The sequence below is a fragment of the Oxyura jamaicensis genome, chromosome 1 (genome assembly GCF_011077185.1).
Source record: "Oxyura jamaicensis isolate SHBP4307 breed ruddy duck chromosome 1, BPBGC_Ojam_1.0, whole genome shotgun sequence".
Taxonomy (NCBI): Eukaryota; Metazoa; Chordata; class Aves; order Anseriformes; family Anatidae; genus Oxyura; species Oxyura jamaicensis.
The window spans coordinates 32,316,224-32,338,924 of NC_048893.1; the positions used below are offsets into that span (position 1 = coordinate 32,316,224).

General features: G+C 41.5%; 1 protein-coding gene across 4 annotated transcripts in view; it reads right to left on the reverse strand.

Annotated features, from left to right (window-relative positions):
• Window positions 1–6,663: 6,663 nt before the first annotated feature.
• The window catches only part of SCAF11 (SR-related CTD associated factor 11), a 48,055-nt gene continuing 32,017 nt past the window's right edge, over window positions 6,664–22,701 (reverse strand). For 3 of the 4 annotated variants that reach the window (XM_035331439.1, XM_035331429.1, XM_035331447.1), the window contains exons 10-15: window positions 21,644–21,750; window positions 15,157–17,664; window positions 13,165–13,508; window positions 10,399–10,617; window positions 9,915–10,034; window positions 6,664–9,579 (exon numbers count right to left, since the gene is read on the reverse strand). In XM_035331439.1, coding sequence (XP_035187330.1) covers window positions 9,451–9,579; window positions 9,915–10,034; window positions 10,399–10,617; window positions 13,165–13,508; window positions 15,157–17,664; window positions 21,644–21,750 — 3,427 coding nt within the window. In that variant the 3' untranslated portion in view covers window positions 6,664–9,450. The remainder of the gene's footprint in view (window positions 9,580–9,914; window positions 10,035–10,398; window positions 10,618–13,164; window positions 13,509–15,156; window positions 17,665–21,643; window positions 21,751–22,701) is intronic. The other variant, XM_035331458.1, reaches the window with a different exon arrangement.

Sequence of the window (22,701 nt, forward strand, 5' to 3'; positions counted from 1 at the left end):
CCGTGTAGATAAAGCATAGGGTATTCCTCCTTTGTTTTTCTTCAGGATGATGATCTTTGACATCTTTTAGCACAAAACTAATAATTTGGTTGGGAAGGAAGATGGACTGTGAAAACATGAAAAGAAAATGAAGGACTTTTTTGCTTAAATACTTTCTGCCCTTTGAGAGTTCTTCTTAAAGCTTAGTTTAAACTGATGTTGAGTTTGTGTTGCAGTTTTAAAACAAAAGCTGGTTTGTTAAACCAAACCTAAACAAAAAAACCTCACCCCCTCCGTGTAAGTAGACTGAGGGCAGAATTTAGGGCTTTGATGTTGGTTCAGGCAAGGTTAAGGTCATTACTGCTGACCTGTTCATGGGAAAAGTTAAGTTTATAATCAAAGAATCATAGAATGGCTTGGGTTGGCAGGGACATTAAAGAGCACCCAGCCCCGACCCCCTGCCATGGGCAGGGACACCTCCCACCAGACCAGGTTGCCCAAAGCCCCATCCAGCCTGGCCTTGAGCACCTCCAGGGATGGGGCATCCACAGCTTCTTTGGGAAACTTCTTCCCATGCCTCACCACCCTCTGAGTGAAGAATTTCCTCCTAATGTGTAATCTAAATCTCCCCTCTTTTAGTTTAAGGCCATTCGCCCTTGTCTTGTCATTATCTACCCGAGTCCTCCTCCATCCTTTTTGTAAGTCCCCTTTAAATACTGAAAGGCCTCCCCAGAGCCTTCTCTTCTCCAGCCCCAGCTCTCTCAGCCTTTCTTCACAGCAGAGGTGCTCCAGCCCTCTGATCATCCTCATGGCCCTCCTCTGGACCCGCTTGAACAGCCCCACATCCTTCTTGTGCTGGGGAACCCAGGCCTGGATGCAGTATTACAGGTGGGGCCTCACAAGGGAAGGGACACAATCCCCCCCCTGCTGGCCACCCCTCTGTTGATGCAGCCCAGGATGCAGTTGGCCCTCTGGGCTGCAGGCATGAGCTGCTGGCTCCTGTCAAGCTTCTTGTCCACCAGAACCCCAAAGTCCTTCTCTGCAGGGCCACTCTCAGTAAGTTCTTCTCCCAGTCTGTGCTCCTGTCTGGGATTGCCCTGACCCAGGTCAGCACCCTGCACTTGGCCTTGTTGAACCTCATGAGGTTCACGTGGAGCCACTTCTCCAGCTTGCCCAGGTGCCTCTGGATGGCATCCCTTCCTTCTGGTGTATCAACTGCACCACCCGGCTTGGTGTCATCTGAGGGACACCACTCATCACCAGTCTCCACCTGGAGACCATTGACCACCACTCCCCAGGTGCGGCCATCAGGCAAATTCCTTATCCACTGGGTGGTCCACCCTTCAAATCCACACCTCTGATTTTGGGATTAGGATGTCGTGTGGGGCTGTGCCAAAGAGACGGACAGACAGACGGCGTCCCATTAGTGCTGCAGCCCTTGGTGCCGCAGTGCAGTGCTCCGCACCAACCCCCAGCAGCCTCTCCAGCTGTCCTGCTGCCAGCGCTGCCTCCTGCTGTCACCAGCCAGCCCCGGGAGGAACCCGCCCTGGTGTCCTGAGTGCCATCGGTCTGAAACCAGCCAGTGCGCCTCTGGAAAAGCGATGCATTCAGGTACAGAGCTGTACGTGGTGGCATTTGGGATCTCAGGCCATGCTGCGTACAACTGCCGGGCCGTGGTTGCCTGTAGTGAGATGACTGGTGTGGGTGACATTGTGTTCCTGTCACCTGCTCTGTGCAGCCACACAGCGCTTAGTTTTAATCTCCTGGTTCCTTCCAGGTGGTACAATTTGTATTCTCCCACGTGCCTGGTGACAGGATGAGGGGGAATGGGCTAAAGTTGCTCCAGGGGAGGTTTAGGTTGGATATTAGGAGGAACTTCTGTACTGAAAGGGTTGTTAGTCACTGGAATAGGCTGCCCAGGGAAGTGGTTGAGTCACCATCCCTGGAGGTCTTTAAAAGACGTTTAGATGTAGAGCTTAGGGATATGGTTTAGTGGAGGACTTGTTAGTGTCAGGTCAGAGGTTGGACTCGGTGATCTTGGAGGTCTCTTCCAACCTAGGTGATTCTGTAATATCTAACGGATGTGAGGACTGTAACAGTTTTACACAGTGATAGAGACGAGAGGCAGAATTTTTTACTATGCTTGATGGCCGATGTGAACCTGCACCTACAAAAAGGAGCGTGCTCCCCGAGTACCATGGGGCCGCCTGCGGGTTACCTGGGCGCAGGCAACGATGCGTGCTCGTGGCACGGGCTGCTGCTTTGTTTTACTGTGATTTACCAACCGGGTGCCCCAGGAGCACAGCCACTCTCAGAGTACACTTGCCAAAATAACAAAAATAAATAAAAAAAGGATTAACTTAATTACCTTAGTAATGTAAGCATGTGCATTGCTGGGTGATGTTTTTGGAAGTTCACTGAGGGGGTGGCTGACTAATAACATATGGTTTGTATTATGCATTAATACATAGAATACTACCATTATATATGTATAGTTGGAGCAGTTAAATGCATACTGTGTGTATTTTATTATGTCTGTCTTCTCCATTGTAAGTCACTTCAGATGAAAGCTCCGCTCATTGCAACCACTGGGACAGGTGCTGGGGTCTTCAGTGAGCGTCAGGTCAGGAACTTTCAGTCACAAAGCACTGCCTTTTCAGCTTAACTCCAGGCTTCTCCTTGACGAGTAGCAACTTCTTGGTGGAAAGTAAACAAACAAACCAAAATAAAAACCCACCACCAATAAAGAAAATCAAACCAATGTTATACCATTTCCAGATCAGATGTGTTTTTAAAGCAAATTGTGAACAGTTGTGTCTTGTCTTGTGTTACAGTTAAAGCCCTTCTTAGGAAGAGTTTATGAGTGTAGCAGGGGTGCCAGAGGCGCCTCTTGCCGAGGTGCACATTACTCCTCAGTCAGCACTCTGAGTTTTCCGGAGGTTGTGAATTTTCTCAGCATAGTGACAGAACTTATTTGGTGCTGCATGGTCTACTCTGCTGGAAACTGTTGCAACAGGAGCCCAAGCACTGCAATTGTTGATGTGTAAATTAGCTCTTGCCTCTATTAAGTTATGGCTGGCTTTATTGGTTGATGCAGTGTCTCAAAACTGAGGGTTTCAAGCTCTGGATCCTTTTCAAGAGGTGAAGAATTGGAGGCTGAGTGCTAGAGACAATGATTATCGGCAGCTTGTTTGTGCTGTTTGTGGCAGGATCAGAGATCGGGGCTTAAATTGCTGTGACTTCAAAGCCATCCTCACGTGTGTGTGTTCCCATTTGGCTTCTCTCTCGCCATCATTTCCATTTGTGCCTTGGCTTCTCTTAGTCTGTGACGAGACAACTGGGGGGCAATCTGGCCTGACACCTTTAAAAATGCAGGGTGAACTGATGGCCTCTTACAGTCGATGGAAAGAAATGCAGTATTAGTGCAGCAAAACTCTCCAAGAGGGAGCGCTGCTCATGGCAAGGTCTGTCGTCTGCTCCTACGGTGGGTGCCCCCTCAGCCGCTGGGTCAGGTGGCCTGTGGATAGCTTCCAGGTGCCTGTGCTGCAAACTGTGTGTTGGGAGGGGTTGCTGTTTTGTTGTTCTTGGGGGTTTTAAAGTCTACAGGCCCGCGAGTAGCTTGCTGTCCTGGCTGAGAGGCGACTTCTCAAAGCCTCGAATGTCTGCCTGCCCTCTGGGCAGGGCTGCCTCTGCACAGGGTTTCGGCTTGTGAGCCCCCCACTGCAGACCCCTTGTGCTGGGTGTCCTGATGGAGCCTGGGAGGGAGAACGGGCAGCAGAGCTCGCAGCTCCTGTCAGAGGAGGCTCTGCCCCACGCGGGAGCTGCCCTCCTGGCCCCGAGCTGTGAAAGATGGAAGAACTGGTGAGTAAATTCCAACTTCCAAGGGTTACTTTCTTCCCTCCCACTTGCTCTTCTCCTGAAGCATCTAGGAATCCCTGGCTATTTCTGATTTATGCGCCTCATAAAAATTAAAATAAAAGTTAGTGGCTCTAGGTTTAGTTTCTGCAACATTTCAGGAGTAATTGTATGAAAATTTGCCCAAGTTCCTTGGGTTTGGCTCCTGCAGCCATTTTTCTGTGTTGGGTTCCTCTCTGGTTTGGGTGGTTTGCTGCGTGCAATGGCATCAGCTGCATCGCTGCCATGCCCTGGGCTTGTGGCACAAACAGCCCGTGCAAATGAAGCTCAGGCTGAAGTCTTACTGCTGGCTCATAAGGCTATGAGAGCTGTAATTGTGCAATACTGGGGGAAGAGCTTGTCAAGTTCAGTGCTCTAGCTGATGTTTTCTCCCAGACTCTTCTCCTTTTGTGCAATTAGCTATTTGGGCTTTTTTCCCCAAGGGCTAGTGATTTGGTTTTTAATATTCATAGGTGCTCCGTTGATTATTTTGAAAGTTGCTGCTTCTAAGCACTCTTTAATTAGTGAAATTGGTTATTTAGTATTGTCCTTACCATTGTTCTCTTTTTAAATAAACTATTTATGGATATTATAACACTTGATAATAATGAAAAATCTTTTACAGAGCAGTTTCATCTCTAGGATGCAGAAGGTGCATGTTCACGGGGGGGCACCTTGGGACTCAACCTACTTGTTTTACCGATGGCACTGATGTGCCACGATGCCCAGGATGTGTCTCCTGCAGAAGATACAAATTTGTGATTTATATATTTTTAATTACTCTCAAGTGCAATGATCTCTTCATGGCAAAACTGAGTAAAAAGATTTCAAGGGGATCATACAAGCAGGATCCAGAAGGGCTTTAGCCACATAAACCAGACCAAAATGGATCTGGCGCCTCAAAATTTCAGTCCTAATGCGCCGCTGCTGCACCTGCCTTTTGTCCCCACCTCTGTCCCTTGTGTGCTGCGGGCCGGGCACCTCCAGAACTGTTTCCACCCTGGTGGTGCGGGGTCGCTCTGGTGCTCCTCAGGCTGAGGAGCCTCAGGCAAGCCCGATGCGGGCCAAAGCGCTGCAGGAGCAGCATCGTGCAACCAACGCAGGGGCCGGGTGCTCACCAGCTCATCCCCAGCTGCAGGAAACCAGCAGGGTGGCAAGGGGAGCCGCATGTCAGCCAGGAGCTGAAGAGCTCTTTCTGGCAATAGATGAAGTGGCAGTGCCTGCTGTTAGTGTGCCTGGAACAGTTCGTGGCTCCTGGCAGGTAGGTGGCCATCAGGCTGACTTACTTACAAATCAGGCAATTAATTTTTAATTAACTGCAGTCAGACTTGTTCAGGTTGGAAAGGACCCCTAAGATCATGAAGTCCACCTTAAATGAACACAGTCAGCTCCCTTACTTTCCTCTTCGAGACCATCTTTTCAGGTCTGTCTGTCTGCCCACCAGCCACCATCGCAGTGATCTTGACCCACGTGAGGTACCTGCACACTCACCAGGAGTGACAGACCCTTTCCTGCAGCTAACACGCCCGTCGTCTCGCTAACCCAGCTTTGCCAGACCAGCACCCAGGCAGCTCGTGCCTCCCAGTACTGGTCCTTCCTTTGAGGAGTTCTTGGCACCTCTGGACCTCACTCTCCCAGATGAATACCCTCACCAAGCCGCCTGTCCTGGCCTTAACTTCCACTCTTGCTCATCAAAGTGTTGCGTTCTTTTCCTAATCCCCCATGCCCAATTCCAGCACACACAGGAACAAGGCAGGGCCACCCATTGATATCTGTGGCAGCATCAGAGAAGGGCTACGAGGCTGGTGAAGGGCCTGGAGCATGAGTCCTGTGAGGAGCGGCTGAGGGAACTGGGGTTGTTTAGTCTGGAGAAGAGAAGGCTCAGGGGAGACCTTACTGGTCTCTACAGCTACCTGATAGGAAGGTGTGGGGAGCTGGGGGTCAGCCTCTTCTCACAGGTAACTAGTGACAGGACTAGAGGCAATGGCCTCAAGCTGCATGGGGGAGGTTCAGGTTGGAAATGAGACATTTCTTCTTAGAAAGAGCAGTCAGGCAGTGGGAGGGCTTGCCCAGGGAGGTGGTGGAGTCCCTGGGGGTGTTTATGGGAAGGTTGGACCTGGCGCTTAAGGATGTGGTATAATGGCTGACATTGGTGGCAGGGGGATGGTTGGACCAAATGAACATGGAGGTCTTTTCCAACCCTAATGATTCTATGATCACCCAGCCCAACAGCCAGAATCTAACAAAGCTGCTCTGAACAGCAGGCAGGCAGCCGCCTTCAAGGACAGGAGGCTCTTGCACAAGCCTTGTGACAGTGTCCGTGTGTACCTGGGGAGGTACCTCAGAAAGTATAGCAAGCATAGTCCCAGAAAGTAACGAGGTGCTTGCAACGAAGCTCTCACCCGAGGTAGGACATTGCGTGCTAGGTTTCCCAGGGCCTGTTTCTGCCAAGCTGTTTGCTCAGTGCTCCCAGCAGGCGTGTGGGACAGGTTTGAGTCCTGGCCTCGCCTGGCAAGAACCAGTGCCTGGAGTCACCACTGCGGCACCTCAGTACACAAACGTTTTGCCACATGCATTTATTTCTCTTGAGCTCGCAGCATTTTCAGGCAGACAAGGCAGGGTGAAGGCAGGCTAATTGAAAACAAAGAGGATGGAAGAGAAGGGGGAGCCCAGACAACACAAACAAGATTAAGTATGCACAGGTATAGAAGTAATAGCAATTAATTCTGCCTTCTGAATTAAACCACTTGAGCCAGAATCATTGAAGACCAAACACAGACGACTGCCAGCTTCGTGAAAAGAATTTATTAGAAAATGTTAAGCACTACACAAAACTAATTCTTAGAGTATTTTTTTCAGTAGACAGCACTCCAGCCTTCTGCTACAAACACCATACTGTGGGCTTCGGACAGCCACTGTGCTCCTAAGACACATCTTTAGGATGAGACATTAAAGCAGCATGCACAGTGAAACAGTGGAAGGAGTGCAAGGAAAATCCTTATAATTTGCATAAGTTCACAGAAAGTATACAGTTTTGTCATTATTACCTCAAGGCAATTTGGATCAAATGAATTACTGATACCCCAGGGGCAGCAGGTGCGCTGCACATTCCCATCACTTGCCTTCAGTACTAGTGCATGTAGTACAAGGAGTTTCAATAAATAGAAATACAGCTCTCACACTATTTTAACAAAAACATGACTACAAGGTTAAAGGACTTCTCGGGCAGCCACACCAGAGACCATACTGCTCTTCAGGAAAAATAGGAGAGTCTATGTATTAAGGCAATGCATTTTTTCATTTTTTTAATTCAGCATAGAAATTGAAATGAACTGCATATTTTATGGTATGTCTGAAGTATTTCAGTGACTTTATTTTTTACAATGATCACATTCTAATCTATCCCATATTCTTCATCAATGTTCTGAAATACAGTGGAGCATCACTACAGTCACTGCCCCAACAACACGGCAGCAAGCGACAGCTGATCAGCCAGGCAGGAGCAGCTCTCCCAGTTTACATGCTCCACCATTCCTTCCCACCCAAATTCCACCTCTCCTTTAAAAGTAAAACGAGACATGAACACTTATCCGGCTCCTGAAAGGAGCTTTATAGCAAGGCTCAACTGTATAGAGTAAAAAGATATAAAAAGTCATTAAAAATCCAAAAATTCGGAGAAGTAAAATGTAATAAAAATAAGTACGCACGGCGTGATAAACCAGGATAGACATAGCAATTTGCTACATTTTTCAAAAAGTGCTAACCAATTTTAGCTTAAAATAGTTCAAGAGATCATACAAATTGCTACCACAGTGTAAAACTGAATTATTTTGAAAAATCTAAAGCCTGTCTTGACTGTAGAAAATGTATTATAGCATTCTCTAGTTTACATAGCATTTTCGTTTAGGCACACAAAAATAAATATAGACAGTCAGATGCTTCGTTAAGTCTGCAGAAAGTTACAGTTAAAACCAAGTGATCAACTGCTGTGACAAACACCACATTTTTACAGATATCTCTCTATATAACCACGTCTGTGTACATGGGTGTCTATCCCTTAGCACATCCTCAGGCTTCTGTAGAAGCTGCTTAGCAGGTAAGACTGAGTTTTCTGTCTCAAAAAGTTAACTTGGGGAACTACGGGCTACTAGGAGAAAAAATATCAAAAAAACTCTATCAATACTTTGTGTCCCGATGTTTATTCATGCTTTTGGGCCAGGAGACCTTTGGCTGGGGCAGATGCCAGGCTGAGCCAACACCAAAGGTTGTTACCATGCAGCAGGACTGAGGGAGGAGCGCTGAAGTTTTCACAGCACCCTCAGAGAAAGGAAGCATCTTCCTATCCCAGAGTAAATCTCAAAGAACGGTTTCTTCCTTACTCAAGAGCTGGAAGGGTCCCAAGCTATTTTTCTCAAGAGGGGCTTGTATTTGTCTCAGTATTTCAGCAACTTCCCTGCTGTGATCTCAGTAGAACATGTTCTACATTAGGTGTAAGCATTCCTCTAGCACTTCTGATAACCCCGGATCTGCTTTTAAAATGCTTGTGGTACCTCTATGAACCTCTCTGTAGAAAAGTGGTTGGAGAAATATAAAAGCTGCTGCACTTGACTTCAGATTGTGCATTTTCAGTGACAGCAGTTTGGCAATCCACACTACGGTCCCTAGCCTACAAAGGCAAGTATTACGCAGCCAAGCCTGGCACAACTGTCAGCCTCTGATCAACTGGGAACCTGGAGACAAATTCCAGCTTCCTTGATCTTACGTGAAGTAACAAGAAACTAGTTTGTGCATCTGAACATCCAACACAGAGCAATTCCCTACACTGTTTCACTAGCTACGGGCAGGATTAGATAGGAACTGGGGTTGTCAGTGAGTAGTGACTGAGGGTCTTCAGCACATAAAAACTGATCAAGTTCATCCCCACTACCTTGAAACAAATTGAAAAACGTCACAAACAAAACCAAGCAGCATAACTTTTATTTGGTGTTACAACAGATGGCACAGTGCCCATGATTTTGGGCACTGAATTTTACTGTTTATGATTTTTCTTTTAAAAATCTAAACAGTTCTTCTGTTCGGAGAACTCCATGTGCCTTTTCATATACACATAGTGACCCCTGCATTCAGCCTGTCCAGTTAACGCTAGAAGTATTTGTCAAGGCAATACATTATTTTATCTTTGATATAATTAGGGAGAAATCAAAAGAAAAAAATTAATCTGACTGATTACATGTACTGTACATACCTGTTCCAAAACCAATGTACTTAAGACAGAAGTTTCTAATTTAATGCACTGTTATTCAAGTCAAAATGCTGTACACCTAAGTATCCACACAATCGTACATTCCTAATGATTCTTCTTTACACCTTTTACTTTTTTAGACATCTGTTTTTAAAAAGGAATAAAGAAGTTGCCCTGTAGGTCTATATCTCTTTAAACAAAACATTATATACTACATTGAAAAATAATTTTATCAAAAGCAGATTTAAATCACTGTCATGTACAAATTTCAGTTAACGGTTCATGTTGAAATTGCACTTTGCAGATAGAATAACGTTAAAAACTGAAAACGTGTTCTATTTCCTGTCACAGGAGACTGCCTCTTCTGGATTTTTCTTCCGAGAATGTTTGTATTTGTCTACATACGCTTTCACTAGATTGGCCACTTTTGCAGAATTAACTTCTCCGCTCTTGCTATGACAAACCTACAAGTTTTAAAGAAAAATATGGTTGAAATCTGTTGATTTGCTGTTGCTTCATATTTATGTTCCCAATACCCCAGGTTTCTACATTTCAGAGTAACTTTGAAAATCATCAAAACTTCCCAAATACTTCCCAATTCCCATTCAACTCTTTTCAACAATCAACTACTCAACAAGCTGGAAGAGCTCTTGTGGATGAAGACAGACAAAGGTATTTTTGCTTTTCCTGTTCCCCCTCCCAGCAACTACCAGTAGTTCCCACGTGGTCAGAAAACCCACCCCAAGTCTACCTCAATTGAAACATACACATTTCAGATTTTGTTAATAGATCAACTTACTTTATCTACAGCTTTCCGCACAATTTCTTTATACTCTTCCTTAGTGATGTCTTTATTTTGGTAGAAAGGCTTAATAGCTAGTTTGACCTCTTGTGCTGCTTTTTCTTGAATTAACAATTTCTGATAAAGAAAAACAAAACTGGAGTATTATTTTTAATGCCTGCGTAAGTAATCTTACCACCAATCACAAATTAAAACTTAACAGATAAAAATCACTATAGAAGGCTAGAAAACTATGCTCCCCTTTCTCAAATTCCAGCACTTGTGAGAGCTGCCATTAAGAACGTAATGCTGTCCCACAGCAATTACAGTAATATTCGTAACAGTTCTGCTTTAAGAACTACTACATTAAAAAGATGCAATTGCCAGTTTGTTATAGCCTGGAGCTGTCACAGAGATGACAGCATTACAGGATACACACAGAAGAGGTACTTTTTAGTATCTCAAAATGTGTGTGTGGGGACACTCTCAACTTTGAACTTGCCTGGTCCTTCTTTGAGCTATCTGCGCTGGCTTCCACTGTCACACTTGCTTTGTTTTCTCCTGGTTTTACAGGTGGATTAGAGCTTTTGACATGACTCGAAGACGTTGCATTACCAGAAGTTGGTCCCTGAACCATTCCCACGTTTCCCAGGACTGCTGTTGGAGCAGGCAAGGCTGGAGCACTCATGTTATTACTCACATGAGCAGCATTTTGCATACCCTGTTTTAAAAAGTTATCAGGAGTTAATATATTGGCCTTCAGTATGACAAGATATCTTTCTACATGTTTCAGCAGCTACTGAAAAAGCACCAATGCTACACGCTTGGGTTCGTCAACTCGTTTCCACGCCGTTCCTTATTACGGAATATATGCACATGATACCACATCTGCTCATAGGGGGAAAAAAAGTGTGAGAAGTAAGGCATCCACCATGTTTTCACTGTGGTTGCTGGATTCTGGCTCTGACGGGGATCCCAGCGATACGGTACTCTGCAAGCAGACGTGGAAGGTGTTAGCACATGGGTGAAGGAACATTATGACTGCAGAACCTTTTTGGCACAGGAGAGAACAGGAGGCCCATAGTTATAAATCAGTTTAACACCAAAACATAAAAGTCACTACCTAAACAACCATACAAAAAACCCCTAACACACACCTGCATTCATGTCTTATAATTACACTGCTTCGAAAAAAAACATTCATTGTCATGTTTGTAACTGGCTTGAACTTCCACGTGAATTTCAAACATGTAAACACCTATGGCCTAACTCAAGAGAGGTAAAATGCTAGTTGAAGCACCAGGGTCTGTTCTTAAGGAAAAGCCATTTACTACACATTTCCAAACATCACCAAAGGGTACCATGAGCACTGTTGATACTTCAGAAATTAAGAACTGAAGTAGCTCTAAGCAAGTCAGATGGAGACGTTTTTTTAGCAAAAGCCAAGACTGTTTCTGGCAGGCTACCCTAAATGCTTCTCCCCTGTCCCACCCCAAGGAATCAGCATTACTTTTTTCAGGTCTGCATATATCCAGACGAAAAATGATTGAAATCATTGCAAAAGTGAAAGATAATCAAACGGTTATAATCAGCACACTAAAGCTTGCCAGTGCTTCCTCTTTGTCTTCCTTTGAAGAAGGCAGGACAGGCTGGAGCCCTGAAGCATTCGTTAATTTGTATCGTGCTACCACCAAGGACTTGCTCAATGCAAGCTCAAAGAAAAAGCAGCAGGAGCTCCCACTAACATTCAGGTTCATGGATACCAGCCCACAAAAGGTAACAGCAACAGATATGCCAGGGGCTTTCTTAACAAATACCTGTATTTTGGAGCAATACACAGTTCCTATAGAATCATACCTATTGCTGCACTAAATGGTAAATTTTGCAGAGGTTCACAGCCTGCACTCTGGCTTCTTACATTTTAGAAATAAAATGTACTGTATTTCCAACTGTGAAAATATTTTAATTACAGACAGGAGGCATAAGAGAAATCAACAAGGAATCTACAACCATTTTAACTCAAAGAGTACCTTACTGTTTTACTTTCACTATTAAAGTACATCACATGGCCTGTAAACCCCCTCAGTATTTCCCATGGTACTTAGTTTTTTTTTTTGTTTGTTCCATTGTGGGTACAAACAGTCAACAGCAGTTGAGAGTGAAAAGAATGTTATGTTAGCCATTTATCAATCCATTTCCTTTTTTTTTTTCCAGAGACGGTGCATAAAACAGAGGTTTAGAACCTGTTGTTCTAGAATATCTCTTTTTTAATTTGGAAGGCGGGGGAAAGCATTTCAGGTTAGAGCAGGAGGCCTACAACAGAAGAAAAGCACAAACCTCAGTCAAGCCCTTAAGAACCCTTTGTACATCACAGATATGGCATTACATCTTTCATGGTCGTGTATTCTCTTGGAAGTCGTTCATTTTCCTTTCCCTGATATATAAACTCAATATAAACAGCTGGGTACAGGAGGAGCTCACATACACAAAGGCTGTTTTAAGCTGTCTTGGAAGGCACAAAGAGTTGGTGTGGTCTGCCCCAAGCACAGCCGAGTTTTTGGAACTGGAGAAATGAAGCAAGAGTTAGGTCTCAAACAAGGCATACAAAACCAGGAGAACTGGGCAAGAAGGAGCAAGAAAAAGGTACCAAAGAAAACTTGGAAGTTATTAACAAAAAGGCTCAAAAGATTAAACAACAGACAATGTGGCAGTGGGGGTGGTAGTAGTGGAGCTGCTGAGACAGTGACAGCTGGAGAATGGAAGTGCGGAACAAACCAATGCCATGCAGGACTTGATGATGATTTACTCTGCCCAAACAACATCCCAATGGATGAGAACTGCAACAAGGAGGCTGAGGTCACCTCCTACACGCTTCTGATAGAGGATTCAAGAACTTTCTACAGCAAAACCCTGATTTTGAAGGGGAAAGCTTGAAATTAACTTTTTCTCCTTAGTTCTGGAAACAGGGCAAGGGACAGTACTGAATAAATTTTTCAGTGTTCCATTACCAGCTGGAACATCTCATAACCACAAAACCAAACAAAATCAGTTGTGGTGTTATGTATTATTTAAAAGCGATAGCCCCCCAGACATCTCATATCCTCATGGATCCTTCCACTTAAAATTTGATGTGGGGTGGGAGAAAACAGGCAAGAGAGAAAGAAACTGCAAGTATAAGTTTATCAAGTATATTGAATTAAATTTAAGAAACCCTTAACTCATGTGTTGCTTCATTGCTGCTCTTGCCAAGGCTTCTGATAAAGCATACCTGCAATTGTTTTCCATCTTGCTGTGAAGCAATGTAGTTGACTTGTTGAGATGGTGGGGGTGGAGGTGGAGGCGGAGGTAATCCCTGAGACAAATTTGTGGGAGCAGCTACCTGAACGAGAGGCACTCCGGCGTGGAGATGCATGGGCATCGGAGGGTGGATGTTGAAAGGACTGCGTTGCATGTTCATCATGGGAGGATGCACACCCACGGGGTATGGAAACATATTCATAGGCTGGTGCTGTGCGTTCACCTGCGGCATTACATTCATTTGCTGCTGCATCATATTTACCGGTAACTGAGAACCATCACTTTGCTGGTTGCCTTGGTCTTTGAGGTTTGGATCTGTCCAAAGAAAAAACAGACTGTATGTAAAACAAAATATGTATTTTATTAAGCAGAAAGTGGAACCAGTTGTCTAAACTCTTCATGGAGTATAGAGTATCAAAGAGATTTCTCTATTTGATTATTTTAAAGATACTGCACCACATCAGTCACCACACAGCACTCATCACCAGACAAATACTAGTTTCTGAGTTCAAAAAGGTCAGCTTACTGTGGAAGCCTGCATTTTGAATTTCCATTTTTTCTACTTGTTCCACAGCACACCTAATAAATTGTTCCATTACAATGAAACAGAATTTCTCCCAAAGAACAGCAAGACACCTTAACTTACCCAGCTCCAGCAATTGCAGTTTAGTCTTATGTTATCACATACACTATTTTCTGCTCCTCTTTGCTCAGTTTCTACACACTCACTGTAGCCATTTCTGATCTACAGAAATACTCTGCTGTGTATTTTCACTGAATAATAAATCACTCTCAACAAACTTCAAAGACGCTCATACTCAGAATGAGTTGTTCAAGAACTTTGCAATGGTACAACAGATATAGCCTGGAAGTAAAAATAACCTCATGGGATGGCACTTCTTTTAAAAACATGATTTTACTCTACTCTACCTTCAACAGAAGCTAAAATTTAAGATGTAGGTATAAACGGCGAGCATTCCAAAGAGTCAAGAAACTAGTTCTGAGAAATGGTTAATAGGTTATAGTTCAGATGCATTTCCCTTCCCTCAGAATCCCTCCTGCGAGGGCCCTCTCACCTAATTCAAAGGGATCAGGATTTAAAGTCTTATTCTGCACCCCAAGTCACTGTTTTTTAAAATTATTTTTTCCCCCCACCTATCCTGTTTTCTCCAGTTTTGAGAGAACACTGTAATGCTCTCATCTGAATTTCAGGTTCCAAAAGTTAGAATGACCATTACCAAACTACAAAACATGTCACAAAACGCACAGTACTTGCAATTAAAGATTTGATAAATTATCCTGCAACGAACTGAAGGTTGACAAAGCTTCCTCAAAACTAAGGAGCCTTTGATGCAGTTACCTTTGAAAAGCAGAATACATAAAATGAAAGACAAAGCAAGATGACAATGTTGCTTTCAGAACTGGATTTTATGATTTTTAAATACAATTCACACCTGCCATTTACTTCAGAGCATTAATAATCTGTTGATGTCATCTTAGCTATTTAGAATCTGTCTCAACTACAGTCAACTAATTTTCTACCAAAAAGTTTATTTCTATTAGGGAGTTACCTTTTAGTCATAAAATACTCAAAAATAAAAACCACCCCCTCCCCCCCCCACTAGACTGACATTTGGACTTTAGAGGAATTTTAATGCTAAAGTAGTTTTGCATTTAAACCCTCTTATTTTTTTTCAATTTAAAGAGGAAAAAGCTTATTTAGAAGCAAGAAGTACAAATCTATGTTGTGGGTCTGCACAGCCAACTGCAAATCTCATTGAAAAAAACACCTTTTTTTTTTTTTAAAGGTGGGCAGACGCTATACGTACCATACATATTGCAAAGTGACCACGAATTCACCCCAACTTATTTTGGAGAACTAAACAACTATGAGGACAACATGACTAGAATTTTACTCATCTACTGAATCTGCAACTAACCTTTATTTTACATCTATGAATACCTTGTTCAGGTGTCTCCTCTTCTTGTCTCATTCCCCATCCAGACTGTGGGCTTGGTGAATTTCGTCCTCTTCTTGAATAATAATTCTGCACATCAGCAGGTAAAGTCTTTCTCACAGCCCAGCTGGAGGCAGATGTCCACCCAGATCTATCAGCAGGTGTATCAAAAGAATAATCCTGCTCATTCTTATGTTTGTATGGCTGATGTTCTGAGAACCTTGTAGTTTCATTCCCAGAACCATTTGAGTTCCCTGAGAGAGGTTTTCTATTTTGCCACTGATTTTCACTCTGGTCTCCATACATGAAACCGCCTCTGCCACGTCCACCTCTGCCACGGTGACCTCTCCCTCGATTTGGGATCCAACCTGAACCAAAGTTTTTATTCCAACCGTGTCCTGAATTATCATGTCTGTTGTCTTCCCAATGTGGTTTGTCTCTCTCTCTGTTCCTGCCCTCAGGAACAGAATTTATCCTTTCCATTACCCAGTCTGGACAATCATTCCTCCGCTTGTCTGAAGAACACTGATCATCACTGTTTTTTTCTGTGTTGTCCTTCTCTTTAAGATTTTCGTTCTGTTTCTCTTGATCACTTCTTCTGTATCGATCATTTCCTCTGGGACTCCTCCAACTGTCATTTGCCCATCTCTCTTTCCAACGAGGTGAATGACCATCCCTCTCATTTCTAGAGAACGAAAAACCTTTATTTCTTGTCCTAGATCGTGATCTTGACCTAGATCGTGACCGAGACCTAGACCATCTCCTATTTCTTCTCTCTCTATCACGATCTCTTCTTTGACTATCTCTATCACTGCTTCGAGATCTAGATTTTTGCCTTGGAGATGAATCCCTAGTTCTTGACCGAGAAGATGATCTCCTGCTTTCCCTGACAGTCTCCCTCTTTGGAGACCGAGATGGCGCTTTTTTCTCATCTTTGTGTCTCTCTCTTTTTGGAGACCGAGATAAAGATCTTCTTCCCTCCCTAACAGTTTCCTTCTTTGGTGATCGGGAGCTCCTGTCTACGGTTATCTCCCTTTTAGGGGATGGTGATTGAGATTTCCTGCCCTCTCTTCTAGAAGGCGACCAAGTTGTTGATGGAGAGTGAAATCTAGACCTTCTTGTTCGAGTCTTTTTGTCTTTTTTGAGTTCTGACTGACACTCTTTTTCTTGAGAAATAGTTTCATCTTTTTCATCAGAAGGCCCTGAAACTGATGTACAGTTTCCTGCATCACACCCTATAGAGTCCATTTCTCCCTGCTCTGTAGTTTCAGCCGGTGGCAACTGTTCAATCTGAGGCTCATTCTGGTCACTGCAAAATGAGTCGCAATCCATTGGTATCATTTCATTGTTATCTTCTCCAAAATGTTTATGTTCAGCATTTACCTGAGGTGACTCTGAAATTCTACTCTCTTCACCTTCTGGCACGGTGTTCTCTTTTAAGGATTGTTCTGATGTACTGTCTGTAGAAGTATTGCTTATTAATGTATCTGGTTCTTTGTCTTGAACAGTTTTAAAGCTTTCAGTATTTGTACTTGCACAGTCTTCTACTGTTTTTTCTTCTGCCCCAGAATCATCTATTTCTACAGCCTCTGTACGTTCTTGCAATTTACTTTTGGGGCTCTCTAATGGCTGTTCTTGTTCCAAAGGTTTAGGATACTCCAGCAATTCATTTTCTGGACTAGCTATTGACTGTTGTACTTTAGTCAAAGTATCTATGTTCTCCAATGATTCATTTTGAGGACTACACAATATCTGATCTGATTTTTCAGATATTGCATGGTCACATACCTCATCTCTGGGACTAGCTGTTGTTTCCATTTGTTCAATAGTGTTTTTACAAATGTCCTGATTCTTAAGATCTACATTTTTTTCAGTAAGACCTTTTACTTCAAATTCCTGACTTTCTCCCCCTGAAGTTAGTACTGGAGATTCTTGGACTGAAAAACTTGTATCTGCATTGCCTGAAGGGTCTTCATCTTTGCCATGTTCTCTTGTAGTTTCCTCAGTTTCTGTATGTTCATTACAGCTTTCTAATCCATTGGCAGATTCTGTTTCTGCATCATTTTTCTGTGGAAGGCTTGCACTACTGCTTTCGTTATCTGACTGCTGGTCTTTATCTACTGTTTGAACTGCTTCAGACTCAGCAGTGTCATCATCATCTACTGAATCACTGGATGACTTTTCAGAACGTGCAGAACTTCTCAGTTTCTTTTTAGCCAGAGGTGTTTGTTGTTTAACTATTCTTTTAGACTTTCGTTTTGGAAGAGCTTTCTCTGATTCTAAAGAAGATTTATTCAGAGACGGGTTGTTGCCATCAGGGGCACTGCATCCAGAACTGCTTGACCGAGGTGAGCTCCGAGATTGACCCAGAGTCTCATTTTTGGTGTTCCGTGCAGACCTTCTTCTAGGAGTAGTATTAACTGACTTCCTTCTAGCTCCCCTAGTGCCTGATGAACCTGAAGCTTGCTTTTTCTCTTCTCCTTCTTGGGTACATGCAACAGCATACCCTTTGCCTAAAGATAAAGCAAAATACATTATAGTTTAATAATAATCATTTACATAAACACAGTTAAGAACATAGAATTATGTTCTCCCATTAAACAGATACCCTCAAATAATACAATGTAAGAGTACGAGATGCCATCAGAGCTCAAGTAGCTAAAACCAGGTGTCCCCCCCAAACCCTAGTGCAGGCTGACTCTCTTTAAAGAACAGAATCAAACTAACAAAGTGACATGTTAGATATCTGAAGGTACATTCAGAAGCAGAGATGGATACATGGACAGCATCTGCAATCACAATTAAACTACTATTGATATAACAATATTGATATTCAAAGACAGTCAGCATTTAAACCATTAGAAAAGCAACAAATTAAACACCTGACATTGCTAACATACAGCAATTCCTGTCTTCCTAACATTCAGGCCCTGTTGGCAGTCAACTGGCAATACTACGTAAGTGATGCTCGATACTCCAGTAAGATTTCCAAATGGCCATTGTCAGTTAAGGACTGCATGTTGATCAGAAGTCCCAGTGTCAACATAACTTTCTACATGGTCTGAAATCCGATTTTGTAAATTCAGTTGCAAGTTTTAAGAAAGGCTCTGCACATTCCATGGCAAAATGGACAAACTCTGCTGCAAGGCAGAGTCTAAATTTAAGATTAATCATAATAGAAAAATATACTTAAATTTAATACTGATTTTGGAACTGTATTATTTTGAGATGTCCATTAATTTGTTTTTATACTTGGCATAGACTTCAGAAAGCATCAAGAATTTGCTGTTTAAATTCCTTCTCTTGGCAGCTTCACTTTTATACACAAATAGTATAAACTTACTTAGATTATTTTCTATAGATTTTGCAATGAATTTATCACATAACACAAACCCACTCTAAAATCTTTGTTTTATATATTCTTAAATAGTTTATATAAAAAGATAGGAGTAAGACAGAACAGCACAAAAGCCTCTTTCTACAACTTACTACTTTGTTAGCAAAATCAAAAACAAAACTGTCTATAAATATAAATACAATTTAATTCTCTTAAAATGATCAACTCCACATGCACCTCACTAGCCTTTAAAAGGCTAGAAAAGAACATAGTACTGTAATCATCTCTTCTTCGTCCTGTGTTTACACAGGAACTCAGATTCCCCACAATAATTTGCCTGAACATGAAAAACATATCTATATAATTCGGATTTTTGGATGTCTACTGCTCAGATTAACATTTAAGATAATGAGAAGCACTATTGATTGTATAGGAGGTATCTTGTATTTAAAAGCAAACGAGTAGTAGAGAACTCCCAAAGTAGTTTTAGATAACTGTCACTATTAAAGCATCTACTATGACAGCCTCCCCAGTAATTATACTAGGAAGTGACTACACTATGGTTAATCAGCAGTTACTCATCCACATGTGGCAGTCTCAAACTATGTCTTCAATCCTATTATGATCACTATGAAAACAAATCAGATATTAAATATTTGTAATGTCACTTAACATCTGCAATAATTTTCTTCAAGGGAGAAGAAATCAACTTGCAAGAATGAAAAAATCAGAACAGAAATGGAACATGGAAATCTTGACAGAACTAAAAGGCAAATTATTATTGTAGCACGTTCAAAGTCTACTTGCAAAATACAAGCAGCTTTTTAGCATACCTTGCTACTTGTAAAATTTTAAACAAGATTCACAAGCTTTGCTCTTGGACAAATTGTTTCAGATCAATGAATCTTTATTTTAAAATATTTTAATCATGCAAAAGAACTGTCTAATATTGGCCTAAGTCATAACAGAGTTTATAGATTCAGTAATGATTTTTTAGGTCAAATTACTAAACAGGGTATTTACATGCTAAGTGCATGTAAAAAACTAGAGCATCTACAAAGATGATCCAGGCCGTAGCATTATGACCAGTGATACTTGTATGCCTCCTTGGACAACTTTGTAAGCAACTACCCACTGCTACTCTGATGCAAAAATGCCTATTTTAGATGTAACTAAGAGATGAAGGGAATGTAAACAAACAAACAAACCCCATACTACCATTTTCCATGCACAGTTTATTAAGAATCAAAAGATTATCTTTTCCTTTTTTTTTTTTTCCATGTGTCTATTTTCTTCATTTCTCTCCAGCTTTTCACTTTTGCAGAAAGTCTCAGTGTTACCTGTGTTAGCTCCATCTTCTGCCTTTTTCTTTCCATCTCACGTATTTCCTGTAAAAGGAGAGCTTGCTCCCTTCTCCTTTACATATTTGCTATACATCTCTTACCAGTGTTCAGGTTACTTTTCTCCTTGCTTTTGTCCTTAGCATTTGTTGTGTATCTTTATCCTCTCACTGAATGGGGAAGGAACACTCACTCACAGAATGTGACCAAATCCTCAAGGGACATCTTCACATCAATATCCACTAGTTTCACTAGGAAATTTGAAGACTCTGTATACTCTTTATTAGGTGGAAAGTCTTCAAGTCAAATCTGAAGATGACTTAAAATTATAGTGTGCACATATTTTAGCGTGTCTTTCGCTTCATCCACAGTATAAGTAATATATTATATTAAATATCTGACCTCTAGTTCAGATGTGGCAAAAGTGTATGGAAATATACAAAGATAACTTATTTGCTTTGTCTTTTTAGCGTGGTAATTTTACATTTCAAAAATCACACCTATAAAAGACAAAATGGAATGCTTATTTTAGAAGTATCTAAGTTCTAACCAGGACAAATGAGGAAATAATTTCAATTTATATTTAAAATATTTTTCTTTTCTTTCCCTGGAAAGATTCAGATTCAAAATCTCCTCCTTCCTCTCAAAAGACAACGTAAGGGATTTATTTTCATGTTCTGCATTAGAAGTTGACAACGTTATCACTATTTGCACATCAATTACAGAAGTTATCAATGGCAATTAATTATATGTTCTAAATAGTCTAACATTGAAAACTAATTTAGAGTTAATTTAAATACTCTTCATCTAGTAAGATTTTTTTTTTCTGCTTCCGCTACATATTAACAAAGAAGCTTGACTGGATAAGTGAAAAGGGGAAAGGAAAATCAACAGAGAGGAGCTAGCATATACACTCATTACTACTAAAACCAGAAACAGTTAAGCATCAGTAAATTGCACTGCCAAAACTCAGAGGCCTGAGGAAGTTACCTATCCATTTTTCACTGGGAAATAGGGAAGTGAAACAAGTACCTTTAAGAAGAATGCAGAATATGAACTAATAAAGCATCTTTTCCATCATCCTTCTACTTAATTCTTTCCCATAATTCACATCCTCAATTCAAGTAGGCCAAAAGAGACCCATCTCTCCTGTCTCTTATACTACTATCAGTTTACTAGCAGGCAAACTCCGAATTCAAAGAAGGCATTATCTCTAGCCTTAAAAAACAGCACTCCTTTGTTTCCGCTTTGAATTTGTGGAGCCAGTGGGAAGAGAAGCTACATTCTTGATGAGTACTGAGAGACAGGCAGTTAAAGCTAGTGGAGGAAGCTAATTCTTTCTGTATCTTGTCTTCCGCTAAATTCCTGCCAGATCCTGGAGCTTGAGCACCTTTGCATGTTTTTGCCCTATAAAGCTTTTAGGTATACTGAAAGAGATGCATATACTGCAGCTTCCTGACTATTCTTATCCATCAGGAAATAGTTTGTTCCTTACACTGCACAATATACCACTAAAATATGTCAAGGAACTCAAAGTATCAAAATGTAATTTATCCTTAATAGGAAGAGTTGTAACATGAAAGGAAAATTTGAATTTAGGAACAGAACTAAGTTACACAAAATAGTTGTTTTGGAGTGGTTGGTTCACGTTCTATATTCCAATTTCAGAAATAAGTCTGCTGGTTTTGAAATACCATCAAACTGCATCAAGACATTTTTTTTTCCCTTTTTAACTACATGCTTTGACTTCTGAGCATCATGTTGTAACACTCCTCCACATTAGCTATAAGTAAAACTTACAAAAAAAAAGTTTACCAAAGTTTTCCAAAGGCCTGATATTTGCTGGAAGAATTGTCCCCGCCACTGCAGTAGAAGTAATAAGAAAGGTCTCAGCTTCAGCTCCGTAAGACATTAAAGGAATTCTGGAAAATAAAATCAGTAATATTAGTTGTTTTAGTTGTTTGTAGGAAGTTTTAGAAACAATGCACAAAACCATTACACAAACATGACACTTCCTGCTCCATTACAGTTGAAGAGAAAGGCAAAGCCAATAGAGAACAGAACTTTCCTTCTTTCAAGCTTACATTAAGACCTAATCTACTCACACAGTTTGAAGTATGCATGCTATGTCAAAGGGACATACATTTGGCTTTCTTCAAAGTCAAACAGAACCGTAACAAGCAACCTACTCCAAATCGGTAGGCTATACTACTGGAAATAAAATCCTGAACACCGATCTAGCACTTCAATGGAAGAACTGCCTTTTCTGCAGAAATAAAAGAGAAACAGTCTACACATAACATCAATTTAGTCACTTTTCTTTCTTTTTAAGCACGCTAAATAAATGTGTTTATTCAGACTCCCACACCAGAAGAGCAAACCTGGGGGAAAAAAAAAAAAATATTACCACTAAGTTGGAATGGAACTTCCCATAAGGAAAAACGTATGTAAAAAATTCACTCATTATTTAAATACTACATGCAGCTTTTAATTTTAATTAAAAATCCCCTTTACTTACTCAATTTTCTTTAGTCTGTTTTATGCCAGAGACATTTAGAGGTATGTAACGAAATTAATACCACTGACTGAAACATATAATTTTTACGTTATTTTTATGCTTTTGTTTTATATTCATGAAAAAACCCTTAGAATACGTTTTAACACTCATTTGCTCTCTGACAAAAAAAAATATGTTCTGTTTCATTTGATAAAATTCTTCTTAAAGAAAAGTGTCAAAACCAACCCATGAAGGAAGTCTGGGGGCAAAGGGGAATCAGAATCCATCTTCAAATAATGCAAATGTAGTCTGATTTCTAATGATAGAAATAATTTAAAGAACACATTTACAGTACCTCCTAAGTAGCAGAAAATAC